The following is an 18,226-nucleotide window of genomic DNA, read 5'->3' on the forward strand; positions in this document are numbered from 1 at the left end:
CTGTCCTCCAGGAATGTCAAACTGCTCAGAGGGTTGGAATGATGGCACCGATGTAGCCATGGAAATGCAGCAGGCCAACTGGAACAGGTAGGAGCCATTTGGCAGAAGGCCTTTTGGGATCGAAATCAGGAATCGTTTCAGAAAACACCTGCTTGGCATGCCACAGCCATCTTATTTCAAATAATGTTAAAAAATTAATTGATGAACAGAATAAAATTTGATAATGACAAAGGTGATACTTAGGATATATTAAGTACTGGTACAGGCAGCAGTGATGAATCAGAGTGGAAACACTGACCAATCAAAATAGGGACAATCAAATTGATTGTGCTCTCAGTCCTAGAGCTGAGCACCATCCCTTCTACTGCAGAGAGTTTTGCATTACAGAAGAGCTGATGAACAGATCGCCATAATAAATGAAAAAAACTGATATCAAGGGAATTAACATTGGGACTTGGTATTGTGAAAGTTTGTTTTAATCCCTAACTCTTATGTTCTAACTACCAATCCCTTTCAAAGAGTTATGTTAGACATACAAGCAAATATCTGCTGAAAAGTTTTACCCATGAAAAGGCAATATTATATGTGATAGTTAACTTAGAATGAGAATTTCATACCTCGTTCATCAAGTCTAAATAATGTCATAGCTGAATGACAAATGTAGTCGCTGAAACGTTAAGTGGCATTGACTTAGTGGCCCACGGAGGCGTCCAGAACACTTTAGGGGAAGCTGGAAGAGGAGTGATGACGACCCACATGAAGCAGTGAGGAGACAGCTGGTCACACTGTTGCCTGTAGCAACCAGGGACGATCATATACCCATCAAACTCCGAAGTCCAAAAATGGAATGCTAGTCCTTTCCTTGATAACTGCTTCTGGAGAAGAATGGCTACTATCACCCTCTGTCACAGTGACTCATTGCTGCAGATGGTGGCTGAACTGTTAGTCCATGTTCTGAAGTGAGAAGACTTGGAGAAGATGCCACGGTCAACTCACAACAAGGTGATGTGAAGAAAATAAACTGCAATGTTATAAGGTAACAACAATGTTGTTTTGTAGAGAGATTTTTTTCTATAGGGTGCACACTCTTGCTGAAGATACAGAGAGAGTCAGAGAGATAGAAAGCAAGAAATCAACCCCCCAGGGGTGGATGGCCACACAGCAGTCTCTTCTCCTCCATTCTCCTCTCAGAATTTTGAACATGCATGCACATGTGCCAGCGTAAATTTAAGCCCCCAGGTCTGGGACTTGAACTGTGGTCGATTACGTGGGAGTCCAGCAATATAACCATTACACCATCTGCTGGTCCCAAGGCAACAAAAAAATTATGTCATGCATTTCTACAGCATTGCCTGTATTTCTTGTCTGACATATGACCTCAAATTCAGAAGAGAATTGAAAATTGAATAAAAGAGAATGAAGAGACCATGAATCAGGTAGAGTGTAAAGAGGAAACTGCTTCTCAACTCATGGTATTAAAGTATTAATAGCTCATTAAATTATAACCGTCAATTAAAATTCAGCCTTATAACAAGGATAGCATGAGTGTGGCCTCCATTCTCGTTGTCAAGATCATGGAATGCATTAATCTGTCTCAGAGACTACACCCAACAAAAGGCACCCAGTAAATTGTTTCTCAATTATTGATGGAATCAGATATTTAAAAAAATCTAAAAAAAAGCCCACACTTCAAATGAAAAAAGGAAGTACTGGGGAATAGGGTAAAAAAGAAAAGAAAAATAACAAACATGGAAGAGTTATTCAGGAAAACGGTGGGTGTGTTAATTGACCCATGGAACTGGCTGAACTCAGATAAAAGACCACTTCATGTTTACCTGAGTTCTGTTGTCCAAAAAAATGTGATTCCTGTCTAAAAACGCATCAAGTTCAAGAGGTAAAATGACTTTGGATTCCCAATGTTCAGTCAGAATAAAGTCTGAAGAAGCTAATACTTACGCTTGTTTTTCAATTCTCACCTCAGATGTGGGAAAAGAGAGAAATGGAATAGGATGAATCTCCCTCACACTGGAACTGACGTCTGTGGGCAACAGCAGACAACAGAACTACCATCTGAAGACTCTTCAGGGACTAGTCCAGGTTCAGGTCCTCACTGTATCCTGCCCAGTGAATTTCAGAAGTGCTCCAAACTTGAGTGTGTTTGGTTCCCTATCTTCCCCTTTTGGTTTCAAGTGCTCACTGTAGTATGCTAGTTGACACATAGTACATCTCGAATAGATAACTTGCTTTATGGGCTATGTCTTGGTATCAAAAGAAACCACATCTAGCTTTTATTCTTTTTTTAGTTTTTATTTTTGCCAAAGGATGCATGAGTTTGCCAGAGAGACACAGGTAGGGGAAGTGAGAAATCATTCCACAAGGGGATGGCCCTCTCCCCCATTGTCCTCCTGGGATTTGGGGCACCATACACACACGCCCAGAATGATCTTCAAGCTGCCATGTCTGGGACTTAAACTGCAATCAACCATGTTGAGCCCAGTACCTTAACCATTACGCCACCTCCTGGCACCATCACATCTGGCTTTAATGAACAGGCTCTTAGGCCTCCAGTATTGCCCGGGATTCAGTAATAGATACAACTTTTTGTTGTTTTTCTTGCTGGAGGGGGAGGGATTTGTGTGAATATGTGTATCTGGGAAAGAAAGTCAATTGAGCATCTGGTAATAAGAACAGAGTACTGCAGAGGCAGAATTCTTCACACAGGTGTAGGCTCTCTTTAAACAAAAAGCCCTCCTTGAGAGGAGGGATAATTTGGGCAAGTGGAATTTTAGCAGGTGTGTCCAGCATCGTTTTCCAGCTGAAGCTTTAAGACAGTGCAAGCATAACTTGCTGTGTGCTCTCCTTCCACCATCGTGACCAATTTCCACACAGGGGCTGCTGCCCACCAGTCCTGAATGGAGAGCACAACTCAGCACCCTTGCGATGAGATTCTACTGGCAAAGTGAACTTGCAGCAGGTGTACCTCAACAGCTCACTGAAGCGACTGGAGAAGAATTTTTCTCAATCTTCGTGACTCAAGGACCTCTGATGGTTATAAGAGGCTCTCAAAGTGTCTTATGACTGTGTTCTTTCACATCTCAGAAGGAAGTCAATAGAACTCCCTGTAGCTATTGTAGAAAAATAAGGAATCTTTCCTCTCCCCTACATTACTGCTGAGAGAAATATATTTCTAAGCCTCATTGACCTATGTTTTCATGTCTTGAACTAATCTTGGTACCTAGGAAAATGGATTCCTGTGAGTAACCGGAATTAATTGGAAAACAATTTTGAATCTCGGTGTGAGTTCAATCCCACTGATTATACAGTCCTAAGGATGAAATCAGATTTTGTCCCAGAAAATTTATGATATTTCATTATGAGGGGGGGAGGATAACTACTGAGCAGCCAACAGTAGGATGTTATTAAAGTTTGTAATATGTAAATTGGCTGTTGGTTAAAATTCAAATATTTTATCCAAACACACTTATTCCCCCTGGAAAACATCCTTTTTTATGTAAACTTATGGTTAAATAACAGCTGAGGGGGAAAATGTTCTTGAAAAGAAAATTAAGAATAGTCTCCATTGGGGCCAGCAACTAGTGTGGTGGTTGTGGTGCTGGACTCCCACATGGTCAACCATGGTTTGAGTTCCAGACCTGGCAGCTTGCTTTTTCATTTTCCCTTTCTCTTCCTGGTAAAATTAAACAAATAAATACATTAATTAAATAAATCATTTTAGAAACAGCTGTTACTTAAAATAAAGTCTCCCTAAAAGTAAGAAGAAAAAATAGATTATTTCCTTAAATGTTATAAGTCAAGCTAACCTAACTTCTATAGTACAGTGGCATTCAATACATTTTGGTTTTCCAGCATTAGAAAGTTTATCTATTTTCAGATAAAGTGTCAAAATAGACAGTGTCCTCTAAAAGTAGCACCTAGACAATTCCCATTACAGGGTGACCTCCATCTGCCATTCTTGGATCATCAAATCAATGGTCTTACACTTAACAGCACATGATTCTGATAAAGATAGATGTTGGCAGATACACTACACCTTAGATTTCATACACACCCAGGGCTAACAACATTTTTCCAAAGAGTAAAATATCATGTCAAAAGATTCATAAAAGATTATTCATTATATACTTTTACCTAAGATTATTTAAGTAATATTTTTCCTTAAGTTGATTGCAAAAATATAACAATATTCCATAGTGGTAGCTTAAATAATTCTGTTTCTGAACTCAAAAAATATTTGGAAGAGATAATGAATTGCTATTTATTTTTAGTGGTTCTTTTTCTCTTTTTTCTTTCTTTCTTTTTGGCAGTTTTGGTAAATGGTTGCATAATCCAAACCAAAATAAATTTTATTTTTAACAATTTAAATATATATATAAAAAAAACAGTAAGAACATTCAGTTTTCTCATTAAGTTGATATTTTTAATGCAGCTCTGGATAGACATTGACTCTAATTAATTGGCAATGATATTGTTATAGTTATCTAATTAAGTATAGCACATAAATCATTTTAGTTTGGTTACTTCCATTGTGAGGGTATAAATGAGGTGTTTTTTTTTATGTCTCTGTATTTCCCTATATCATTCTCCTATATCTTTTCTTTCATTTGAACCAATGTTACATATAGGCCAGCAATATATCTTACTTTATTTTTTTGAAAATGTAAAGGTAGAGAATGAATACATTTGTATAGATATTTTTTTACAGTCGGAATTTTTCTCAGATTATAAAATATTAAAAGAAAATATGTTTTATTTTAAAATTCTTTGACTTTCTTTTTTTTTTTTAGCAAAGTTTTTGCTATAGGGCGCGTGCGCTCGCCAGAAAGACAGAGAGAGACAGAGAGACAGAAAGTGAGAAATCACCCCCCAGGGGGGATGGTCATACCGCAATCCTTTCTCCTCCATTCTCCTCTTGGGATCTTGGGCACGCACGCACATGCGCCCAGCGTGAGTTTAAGCCACCGGGTCCGGGACTCAAACCGCAGTTGACTACATAGGAGTCCAGTGACATAACCACTACACTAACTGCTGGTCCCAAAATTCTTCGACATTTTTATCAGTATGCTATAATAAGTATATTTCCCAGGACTTTCATATTACAGACATAATAAATTCATACAAATATAAAATGGTTTAGAAATATATGCTAATCCAATATAATCCAATATATTAATTTAATTTTACACTTCATAAAAATTGAAACAAAACAGAAAGACACATTATCTTGACCCAATAAAATATGCATGTCCTCGTCTTCCCTTTTGTATGGTGACAGTTAACATCCTATACTGTTGTGGTATGCACTCTGATTCACATACTCCATGCTGCTGTTCATGTTTAAGAAAGAATTTCCTAAATTCAGATAAATATTCTTTTTTAATGAAATGAATATCAACTGTTCTTTTAAATAAGTTTCAGTAAAAATATGTTTTAGATATAAGAATGCTTTGCATTTTTTTAATTGTTCAAGTTAAGTTGCACTAAACATTTGGAAGTAACTTGAAACTCCATTCCAACTTGTATTATCTATCAAGAATCTAACAAGTTTTGGATCTAGGCATATAGGTAAGAATACACAAATTACTACTTCCTATGCCTAAAATTGAAGAATCTCAGCAGAAACACTTAACGACTACACCTGAGCACAGGGCTGGTGGTTCTTTTTGTTTGTTTGTTTTTGCTATAAGGCACGTACGCTCACCAGAAAGAGAAAAAGAGACAGAGAGACAGAAAGCTATAATATACCCCAAAAGGGATGGCCACGCCACAATCCCTTCTCCTCCATTCTCCTCTCAAGATCTTGGGCATGCACGCACATGTGCCGGGGCATGACTTTAAGCCACTGGGTCCACACTTTTGGACACCTGCCTGCCAATGGAGCTGGATTTCAGCATTGACTATGACCAGGGTACATCCCAACTCCTTCCAGTTTGTCTTAGGACCCAGAGTCCTTCAGCATGGGCACTATGTACAGCACATGACTTCACTTTCTCTATTAAGTCTTACCTTCTTAGCTTCTGCATAGCTCATCAGGATCTGAAAGTTTAGGAAAGGAGCAAATCACTTGAAGCAGCCTACATAATCCCTGCTTTGAACTGAAAGAAACGGACATCTTTCAAGAACATACCTAGGATATAGAGCTAATCGTCCTCCTTCCAACATTGCATAATCTATTCCAATAAATAGAAAGAAGTGACTGCTTCATCAGATGACAAGAAACTAGTGCAAACACACAAGAAATGTGAAAAAAACAAGGAAATCTCTCCTCCAAGGGAACAAAATAACCCCTCTTCAACAACAAACAGTACAAAAAAAATTCATGGAAATGTCTAAGAAAGAATTTCGAATATTCATTGTGACAAAACTCAATGAGATGCAAGAAAAAACTGACCATTCACTCTAGGAGATGAGAAAATCATGACATGACCTGAAAAAGGAATTTCATAGAGATAGAGACCCTAGAAACATAAAAATTAAGCAGGACCCCCGGAAATGACGACTATAGGTCAAGAAATTAAAAACTCCCTTAAAATCATTAATAGCAGATTGGCTAATGCAAAAGAAAAAACTTATGACCTTAAAGACAAAGTCTCCGACAGAGGCCAAACCACCAAAAATAATTAAAAAAAATTACAAAACAAAACACAAAAAAATTTGGATAACATACAGGAAATTCTAGATACCATTAAATACCCAAATATACATATAATGGGTATTCCAGAAAGTGAAGAAGCTGATAAAGGCATAGAAAAACTCTTCTATGATATACTATCAGAAAATATTCCAAATCTAGAATAACATGAAAAGATTCAGATCTAGGATATGAAAAGAACTCCAGATAGAATCAACATAAGAAAATCCTCTCCATGGTACATCATAGCCAAAGTGGTAAAAATCAAAGACAGAGACAAGATTCTAAAAATGGCAAGAGAGAAACTTCGAAGTAACTTACAAAGGTTATCATGTTAGGTTAATGTCACACCTCTCAAGTGAACCAACGTAAGCAAGGAAAAAATGGGAAGACATATTCAAAACATTGTAAGAAAAACAATTCCAACCAAGAATACTATACCTGGCAAGATTATCTTTCAAATGGGAAGAACAAATAAAATTATTCGGATAAACAGAAACTGAAAAACATTACCAACACTAGATCAGCTCTTCAAGACATACTGTAAGGAGTACTATATCATGAAAACTAAAGAAAGGCAAATAATAGAACACAAATAACTAAGAAAATGGCAGGAATAAGCCCACAGATATTGATAATAACATGAAATATTAATGGATTAAATGCTCCAATGAAAAGACACAGACTGGCTGAATTATTAAAAATAAAATAAAAAAACCACCTTATATGCTGCTTGCAGTAAACATACCTTACTGATAAACACAAACATAGACTGAAAGTGAAGGGTTGGAAAAAGATTTTCAGTACAAATTGAAATGAAAAAAAAAAAAGCTGGAGTCAAGATATTGATATCAGACAAAATAGATTTTAACACAACAGTAAGAAGAGACAAAGCAGAACACTATATAGTACTAAGGCTAATCGACAAAGAAAATAAACACTTATAAATATCTATGCACCTAAATATGTGAAAGAAAGACTGGCACATATAATGGAAGAGGTAGACTACGAATCATTGGCAATTTCAACACCCCACTCTCTCCTCTGGACAAATCTATGCAGAAAATAACCAAAGAGATACAGGATCTAAATGATACCATAAATCAAATGGGCTTGACAGACCTCTATAGAAATTTTCACCCAATAGTCACAAAACTCTTATCACCTCTACATTGAGTGTTTTTGAAGATAGAACATATGATAAGACACAAAACAAGACTTCACAATTTAAAAAGTGTAGAAATTATTATATCCAGCATCATTTCCAGCAATAATGGAATAAAATTTGAAATTAATTGCAGCAAGAAAATCCTCAAAAATACATGAACACATGGAAATTAAAGAACTCACTCCTGAATGGTTTCACAACCACTGAAGAAATTAAGAGTGAAATCAAAGGATTCACTGACCAATGGCAATGAGTGCACAGATTTCCGTAACGTTTGGGACAGAGTGAAAGCAGTCATAAGGGGAAGTTCATAGCAATTCGTGCTCACAAGAAAAATATTGAAAGGTGGCAAAGGGACAACCTAACAACACAACTCAGGGAACTGGAAAAACAATAACAACAATGACAACAAAAATCAAAATATACTAGGAGAAAAGAAATAATACTGATTTGACCAGAAATAAGTGAAATAAAGAATTTAAAAAAAACTACAGAAAATAAATCAAAAGCTGGTTCTTTGAGAGAAAAAGAACTGACACACTGTCAGCTAGACTAATCAAGAAGAACCGAGAAAAGGACCAGCTAAATAAAATCTCCAGTAAAACAGACAATATTACAACAGACAAAACAGCAATACAAATAATCATGACAGAATTCTATGAGCAACTATAAGCCAACAAACAATAAAACTTAAATGGGTAAATTTCTGGACAGGTATACACTACTAATGTTGAATCAAGAAAACATAGAGCCTTAATAGAACCGTAACAAGCGATGAGATTGAATCAGTAATGGTCTCCCAACAAAGAAAAGCCATGTCCCTATGACTTCTGGATTCTATAAAACTTTCAAAGAAGAGATCATCCCAGTTCTACTCAAACTATTTGTACAGATCCAAAAGAAAGGAATCCTTCTAAATTCATTCTATGAAGTCTCCACATCCTGATCCCCCAAACTGACAAGAACATGACAAAAAGAAAACTACAGATGTATATCCCGGAAGAATGCAAATGTAGAAATTCTCAACAAGATACTAGCAAATCATATCCAATAACATATTTAAAAGATTATACACCATTCCAGATAGGCTTTATTCCAGAGATGCAAAGGTGGTTCACATATGTAAAACAATAAATATAATACATCACATTAACAGAAGGAAAGATAGAAAACACAGGATCATATCAATCAATGCAGAAAAATAGTTGATAAAATACAACATCCCTTCATAATTATGATCCTCCACAAAATCAGCGTAGAAAGGGCATTTCTCAACATAATCCAAGCCATGTATGAAAAACCCACAGTTAACATCATACTGAAAACTGGAACACAAGGCTTCCCACTCTCTCCACTCCTTTTCAACATAGTACTGAAAGTCTTAGCCAATGCAATCCCATAAGAGAATAAAATGAAAGGCATTCAAATGGAAAAGAAGTGAAATTATCTCTATTTACAGATGATATGATCACATACACCAAAATTCCAAAAGAACTGGGACCAGCAGATGGTGTAATGGTTATGTCACTGGACTCTCACGTGGTCAGTTGCCCTTTGAGTCATGGACCCGGTGACTTAAAACTAAATCTAGGCAGGGCTAGCAGTAGTATGGCAGTTAAGGGCACTGGACTCCCACATGGCTGACTGCAGCCTGCTGCTTTTTTGACTTGCCCTCCCTCTCTTACTCTGTCCCTCTTTGGTCTAAATAAATACATAAATATTAAATATTAAAATACTTAAATAAAAGAATAAAACCTTCTCTGGGCATGTGAGCACACCTGTCCAAAATCCCAAGAGGAGAATGGAGAAGGGACTTTGGCATGGCCATCCCACTGGAATTGATTTCATGCTTTTTGTCTCTCTCTCTGTGTCTTTCTGGTGAGCACACGTGCCCTGTAGCAAAAATATTTCTCTCAAAAAAAAAAAAAAAAAAAAAAGGAAAGGAAATACAAAAGAATCTACAAAAGAAAAACTGCCAGAAGTGATAAATGAAAACAGTAAATTGGCAGGATACAAAATAACATATAAGATTTATAGCATTTTATACATTAACAAAGACTGAGGTAGAATTAAAGAAAGCAATTTCATTTAAAAAATTCAGGAAAAAAATATATATCTCAGAATAAACCTAACTAAAGAAGTCAAAGGCCTCTATAAGGAAAATTACAAAAAACTGGGAAAAAATTGAATATGGTACACAAAAGTGAAAAGACGTACCATATTCTTGGACTGGAAGAATCAATGTACTCAAAATGTCAATTCTACCCAAATTAATTTACAAATTAATACAATCCAGGTCAAATTACCATAGAGATTCTTCACAGAAATAGGAAAAGTAATGATAAAATTTGTCTGGAATCATAAAAGACTATGTTGCTGAAACAATACTGTGGAAAAAGAATATTATAAGAGGCAACTCTCCTCAAGACCACAAAGTATATTGCAAAGCTGTGATAACTAAAAGAGCATACCAGTGGCATAAATACGGGCATGTAGACCAATGCAACAAAAGAGAGAACCCAGAAATAAACTCTAAAATATATAGCCAACTGATTCCTGACAAAGGGCATAAGACAATCCAGTGAAGAAAAGAAAATCTCTTCAGCAAATAGTATTGGAAAAACTGGACATTCATCTGCAGAAAAATTAAACTGGAACCTTCTCTCTTACCGTTAGCAAACATCAACTCAAAAAGGATTAACAATATTGAGGTTCATCAGAAACCTATTAATAGAAATACCATATGACCCAGAAATTCCATTTATAGGTATCTACCAAAGGATCAGACAACAATCAGAAAAACACTTACAAATTCCATGTTTACTGTAACGTTATTTACAATTGCTAGGACATGGAATCAACCCAAACATCCAAGAGCACATGAGTGAATTAAAAGATGTGGCATATATACATTATGAAATACTGCTCAGTTATTCAGAGAGAGAGAGAGAGAGAGACTCTGAAATTCAATACAAAGTGGAAGAATATGGAAGATTTAATGAGTGAAGCAAACCAGACTATGAAGGAGAGGCATTGTGTGTCCTCACTTAATGTATTAACTGCACTCCATGGCAGGAACTGAAAGACTGAAAAGTGTAAAAGCAGGAAGGACAACAGTAGCTTCTAAAGACTGTGTGGGAGGGGTGGTGGGTAATGGAGGGAGGGGGAGAATCAGGGAGACAAAAAGCAAAATATTTAGTGGACACAGAATGGATAGCTATCTGATAATGTACAATGAAATGAACTAATGTACAATGTATTCATGCAGGGAAACAATCATTTTCTATGTTCTAAAGTTATTTGGTGATAAGGGACCACCAGATGGCATAATGGTTATATTGCTGGACTCCCATGTAGTTGAATGCAATTTGAGTCCTGGACCTGGAAGGTTAAAATTCATACCAGGCACATGTGCATGTGTGCCCAAGATACCAAGAGGAGAATGGAGGAGAAGGGATTGCAGCGTGGCCATCGCCCCTGGTGGATGATTTCTTGCTTTCTGTCTCTCTCTGTCTCTTTGGTGAGTGCATGCACCTTAGAGCAAAAATCTCTCTTCAAAAAAGAAAAAAAGATGTATGGTGATTCAATGTAAAAAAGTTATAATAAAAATATAGAAAACAAAAACTTGATCTTTATTAGGACTGGCTTCTAACTGGTACTTTAAAATCTCTCATCATTTATATCCCTTTTTACCAATTCATCACAATTAACTTATAACACATAGTGCATTTTAAAATATTACTTTTACTCAATTATTAGGAGATTTCATATGTCAGATTATGTAGTTTCCAAAATATTTACTTTTTATTTTTATTAAATTATTATCCGTGCATAGAAAATTACACATTTTGTAAGTGTACAACACAGACAACTTTCAGAAAACCAAATATACTTAAGTAGTAGTCTATGGATAAATACACAATGAATTTTTAAACACAAAAAAGCTTCCCTTACTGTTGTCCATCATATTGGGCTTTGCCTCAGAAAAGGGACTATTATACTGATTTGTATTAGCATAGATGAAGTTTGCTTGTTTTTATACTTAATAAAATTAGAGCCATATAATACATTTTCAATTTCATCTAGTTTCTTTTGTTCGATGTGCTATTAGAGAACTTTGTTTTATATTGTGTTAGATAATTCCCTATTATTTTCATACACCTGTATAGGTAAATCTATATCACAATTGAATCTTTTTTATGGATTGGCACTTTGGGCACTAAGAATAATGTTGTTACACACATCTTGTTCATTTTTGTGGACATATATGTATTATTGCAAATATGTGCATTTTGGGGGTACTTTCTACCTAGTAATAAAATAGTTGGGTCATAGAAAAGGATATATTCACCTTTGGTAGACATGGCAAAATAACTTTTCTGAAGAGCATTCAATTATACACCTATCATTATCCTATGGGAATTTTAGCTGTTCTAAGTTCTCAATTTGCTTGCTATTTTCTCTCTCTTCTTTTTGTCTTCCCCTCCTATTATTGTTGTCATTTATTATTATTATTATTATTTTAGCCAATCTGGTAGGTATATATTAGTGGTATATATTAATATCACATGGTAAATTTTATTTGCCTTTTTCTGGTGACAAAGGTTATCAAACAATTTGTCATATGTTCTTCATCTATTCATCCTTTTTCACATGATGTTGAAATGTTTTGACCATTTCTTTATTAGGTTGTCTTTCTTTTAATTGATTAGAAGGAGTTCTGTATATAATTTCAATAGGAGTTGTTGTACCAATGTAGTGGAAGAAACTTTTTCTACATGTAGATTACTATTTTTTTTTTAATGGCATCTTGCTTAATAGAAATTTTACATTTTATGTTCAGGTTTATTTTCCATCTTTTATAGTTAGTGTTTGGGATTCTGATCAAGGCATTTTACTTATCCTAGAAGATCTTTTTCTGTTTTTTGTTTGCTTGTTTGTTTGTTTGTTTTTGCTTTTATCTTAGACATCTTTTCATATTTAAATATTCAACCAATCTGGAACCGATTTCTTTCTCTTTATTGGATTTTCTTCCTTTGTGTTCCTGTGTTTGTGTGTGTGTTACAGAGAAACAGCAATGATTCAGTTTATTTACATAGATTTCAAAAATCCCCACACTATTAATTAATCAATTAATTTACACTGTCCTTTTCCCTTTCACTGTAGTGAGACCTCAGACATCAGTCAGGAGACCACATACACGTAACTCTTTTTCTAGACGTTCTTTTCTCTGCCATGGGTCAGTCAGTGCATTCTTAATTCCCCAACATTTTATAGAGTTTTAAATATTCACTATTCTTTCACTTTCATTATTCTATATGATTGACTTAGCTGTATCAGATCACATTCTGAAAAAATTCTATCAGCTTGCTAATTTATGGAGAAAAAACCTGATAGAAAAAAAACTGCATTTACATTGAATAGATTATTTGGAGAAAACTTGTCATTGTTACATACTGAGTCTTTCAATTCATGCATATGATACATTCCTCTAGATAGGGCTCCCTGTTTGTCTCAATTATATGTTGTAGTTTTCACTGTAAAGATATTTTATATTTCAATAAAACACGTTTTCTATTAGGTTATTTTCAAAATCATTGATATTTTTGTGTCACTCATGCAAATGGTATCAAGTTTCAAATTTTATTTTCGATTTGTTTTTGATGTGTGGCTATACAAAATATTTTGCGTTTTTACATTTTATATTGCAAACTAGCTAGATTCACTCATTTTGCTAAATAGCTTCTCTTTTGAGTTTTCTATGCATATAATTTTATTATCTCTGGTCATTTAAATTTATTTTTCCTTCCTGATAATTATACTTTGTGTTCTATTTTCTTATCTAATTGTAATGACTAGGATTGTGAGCATATTTTCAATAGTTTTATAGAAAATGGACATTTTTTGCTTCATTCTTGAACCTTCTGGGATTAGAAATTTTCAAAATTTCATTATTGCTTACGAGGTTTTTGTAGTTGATTCTCTATTAAAATATAGAAGTTTCCATGTATTTTACTTTGCACAATAATTTTTTAAATCATGTTCACCTCAACATATTTTCTCTATTTTTTAACTAGTATTAACTATAAATTTTTCCAAAACCTATCATTTAATTTCAAGATGATAGTATTTGCCCATTTGTCTGCTAGTTATTAATTTCATGTTGCTTTTAGGATACTCAGAAAATATCTATAAATTTTTCCAAAACCTATCATTTAATTTCAAGATGATAGTATTTGCCCATTTGTCTGCTAGTTATTAATTTCATGTTGCTTTTAGGATACTCAGAAAATATTTGTTAAATGATTTCAAACCTTTGGAATTTGTTCAGGCTTACTTCATGGCCCAGCATATGGTGAAATTTGGTAAATATTTCATGAGCACTGGAAAAAAATAAGTTCTGTAATATTTTTATTCATTGTTCTGTATATTTTATTTTAGACACACTAAATATGTTTAAATTCAGTAAATCTTCACTAAAAATCTTTATTTTTTCATCTATTAAGAAAAGTACTTTAAACTCTCAAATTATGATAGTTTATGTGTCTTTCTGTAAAACTTTTCTCCATTGTTCTGGGGCTTCCTTACTGTATATTGACAAATGGGGGCTAACATTTTCCTTTATCTTGATTAATTTTGAGCAGGTTTCTTTTTCTGTGTATGTCCTTGATCTCTTTTCTTAGAGGATTTATTTTAGAAAACTTGGCCATTGTAATTCTTTCTCTTCCCCCTTTGAACCCTAAATCTCTAAGCCAGACATGTCTTTTTAAAGAAGCTGAAGATCATCCCTTTGAAATGTAATCATTCAAGGAAACAGCATCCCTACTTTCCAGGTTTTGTGGTAGTGTAGGAGTCTAATTTCAATCATTGAATCAAACAGCAAACACAGATGGCATTATTGTATCGACTAATGCCCCAGCTAAGATCCCCCAGGACTTGTCTTTGAGCTGCCCACTGCATTTAAAATTTCCTTGCTTTTTGTTTCAATGGAGTTGAGTTAATACTCTCTCCCCTATTACAAGTCTCTTTGCTTTATTACAGTAGACTTAAATAAAATCAGGTTTTCTCTGACTGTTTAACTTGTTTGATGTATTTTCTTTTTTTTTAAATTCCATGTGCCAGAGAACGAGAGAAGGAACTCCCCAGTGGGGCATGGAATTGGCTAATCATATATATTCCACTTCTGGTGACCATGTGAATTTTGAGAACGTACCTGCATGTACCCAGTTTGTTTTTTCAAGCCACCAGAGTCAGGCATTGAACCACAGTCAGCCCTGTGGGATCTGGCTCCCATAACTGCTATATCATGCACAATTTAAATTTTCCCCTTTAAATAAGTTATAAATATTGGGTATTGGAAAATCATAATTAATTTTTCTGTTTTTCTGTGCAAAAATGTGCCATGACTTTTCCAATGACTCAACAATATGGAGTTTCTTCAAATATTTTCAAACAGAACTATCATATGATTCAGTAAGCCTATTCCCAAAGGGCAGGAAATCAATCAGAAAGACACTTGCATAGCCTTGTCTATTGCAGCATTATTCACAAAAATATTAAGACATGGAATCAACCTAAGTGCTCAAATACAGATGGGCAAATTAAAGAAAGGTGGTATATGTACGGTACGGAATGCAACTCAGCCATGAAAAATTTTAAAAAACAACAGCAAGATTCTATTATTTGATGCAAAGGGGATGAATCTAGTAGGTTTAATGAGAAGTGGAATAAGCCAAACTATGAAAGACAAACTATGTCTCACTCAATATATACCGAATGCGCTCTAAGGCAGAAATTGGAAGCTCTGAAAACACAGAAGTGTAGGGAGAACAAGTGGGGGGGTTGGTTGGAAGGGACTCAGGAAAAGTCACTTAGCAGACATGAGCATGAATGTAGAAGGGGAAGTAGGCTGTGGAATGGCATACACAACTGTGTGAACAAAGGGACATTGCCCAGCTTACATAGCTGTATCTGGAGAAAAAAAAAAAAAAAAAGAGAACTAGTAGAGCAAAAATTGAAGGTATACATTAAAATGTAGTGTTCTCTGTTGACAACAATGAATATGGTAATATCCTTGACTTGATCATCGTTCACAGCTCACATACTTTGAAAATCTGTATTGGAGGCTAAAAGATGTACAACAATTAATTGTAAATGAGAAATTCTAAAAAAATGAAATTTAAAACAGTTTTAAAATGGATAAAAAAATAAAAAAAAAAGACAGAAAACCACCATAGTTTTCACCACGTCCCCGAGTAAGAGCTCTACAGCCACAAGTGTTTACATATCTTACTGCAGTAGTGCCGGCAACCAGACACATTAAAGTCCATTGTGATACTATCATAGTTATTTGACCCACTCAGATCCAGCTATTTAGTGGATTAAGAAAGAAAGGAATATATTATTATATTTATGTCATCACAGTTATTTAATGTATTTTGATACCAATGACATCCTACATTCAAACTCAACTCTTTTATCCATATCGGAATTTAACTCAGATTTTTAAGAGCGTAAGAGGGTTAGGCACATAATGAATTTTTATAAATACTTGCTCCCAGTAGTAATAAAAGACAGCATACTTAAAACAGGTAAAGTGTTACTGCATTTGATAAGTTTGAAGAGACATTGGGAAAAAGAACCTGGTTACGCTTCCTTATATTTGTTTCGTGCTTGATATAGTTGTTGTTTTTAAATCTAAGAGCTGGAGGAAAACTAGAAAAAGAGAGTGAAAGACTCTTTTCCATATACTTTTCTGTCCAAGTTTGATGGCGTTCCCTTAAAGTGCATGTCTTACCTGATTCCTCGAAGTCACTGTTGTAGGCTTTCCAGGTTTCAGTTATTCGAAGAAGATTTTCTTCCATGGCTTGAATATCCATGGAGGGGCAATTGCATTCTGGAAATCTGGGACCACAGTGACACCAGCAGTCATTGTCCTTGCAGATAAACTCTCCCTCTGAATTGCAAGCAATGTAGCTCAAAGCTGCTTGTACAAAACGCTCCTGAAGATAGTCTGGAAGGAGTACTTGAAGCCCTTGAAGAACAAACAAAGCAATCACATAAGCTCACTTTGTTAAAAATAGAAGAATATATGTATATATATTATTCAATGAAACAGCAACGATGATCTTTCTGTGCAAAAATGATCAATTCATGTATATTTCATTTTATTTTATATTTATTTATTTTGTTTATACATCCAATCACTATATATAACCGCAGCTTGTAAAATGAATTTTCCCAGCATGATTATACTGTTAACGATAGCATACAGGTTACCATCGACAGATAATTTTCCAGTTCTTATAGCCCTTACATATTGTGCTTCATTATTCTGCTTCTTGATTCCCTTTCTCATTAAAAATATCAAGAGAAAATGATCTAAGTCTACACAATCACAAATATTTATAATTATTTCAACATGTGCAAGCTCAATGAATATGGAAACTCAGAAATTACAGGTGTAGTTGAGGTTTTAGATGATCTGATTTTGTTTTTTAAACTTCTTTGATGGGCTCTTTAATGCAATTGATGAAAATATTGCATTACTTTTGGGTAATATAGTTCCTCAATCGGCCTGTACACAACAAGCATGTGCCCGTGTGACTGTGATCGGAACTGACGGGGAAGGCTGGAGTGGGAGGGCCCGATGATGGTGCCTCTCTTTCTCTCCATCTCTCTCTCGATAAAAAATAATAATAATAATAATAGTACATTGGAAAAAACGAAGTGACTAGGGGGGATCAAATGAACTGATTTAGTTGTTTCACAGTTCATTTCTTTACCATGTATAAAAACAGCCCTTATAATTAAAATTTAAAAAAAAGGGGGACCAGCAGGTGGCGTGGTGGTTAAGGTGCTGGACTCCCACATGGCTGACCATGGTTTGAGTCCCAGACTTGGCAGCTTGCTTTCTTCCTTTCCTTCTCTCGCTCTCTCTGTGTCTCTCTCTGCTCAAATTAAAGTGAATGAATGAATAAAAACAAATAAATAATTAAAATAAAATAAATAACATCCCTAATGATAGAACTCATTATTTTTCTAGATGCAAGTTTAGTAAAGTTGCTCTCTCTTAAGAAAAATATCAAAAAGAAAAAAAAAAAGCTGCAAAATTAATGCTCAGGTATCTTTAAGGGTTTTATATTTATTTTAACTTTTTTATTTTAATATTTTAAGAATATAGTTTCAATTTCAGTATTTCTTGCTACATAAGAAAACTGAAAAATAAGCTACATATACAGGTTAATCAGTAGGTAAAATATATAATAAAGAGAAAATTTAGCCAACAACAATTGCTATTAACCACAAAATTGGACTTTTAAATTCTTTACATATTTTCTTTCTAATAAAAAAATCAGTTTTTTGATCCCTCAGTTTTATGTATAATGTTGATTTAATAAAAAATAATG

General features: G+C 34.6%; 1 protein-coding gene across 1 annotated transcript in view; it reads right to left on the bottom strand.

Moving 5' to 3' along the window:
- BRINP3 (BMP/retinoic acid inducible neural specific 3) overlaps positions 1-18,226 on the bottom strand; it is a 428,987-nt gene that overhangs the window by 49,511 nt on the left and 361,250 nt on the right. Inside the window, exon 6 of the mRNA XM_014590228.2 lies at positions 16,615-16,851. Within this exon, the coding sequence (XP_014445714.1) occupies positions 16,615-16,851 (237 nt within the window). The remainder of the gene's footprint in view (positions 1-16,614; positions 16,852-18,226) is intronic.

Source organism: Tupaia chinensis, unplaced genomic scaffold (genome assembly GCF_000334495.1).
Source record: "Tupaia chinensis unplaced genomic scaffold, TupChi_1.0 Scaffold000420_1, whole genome shotgun sequence".
In the NCBI taxonomy this organism is placed as follows: domain Eukaryota; kingdom Metazoa; phylum Chordata; class Mammalia; order Scandentia; family Tupaiidae; genus Tupaia; species Tupaia belangeri.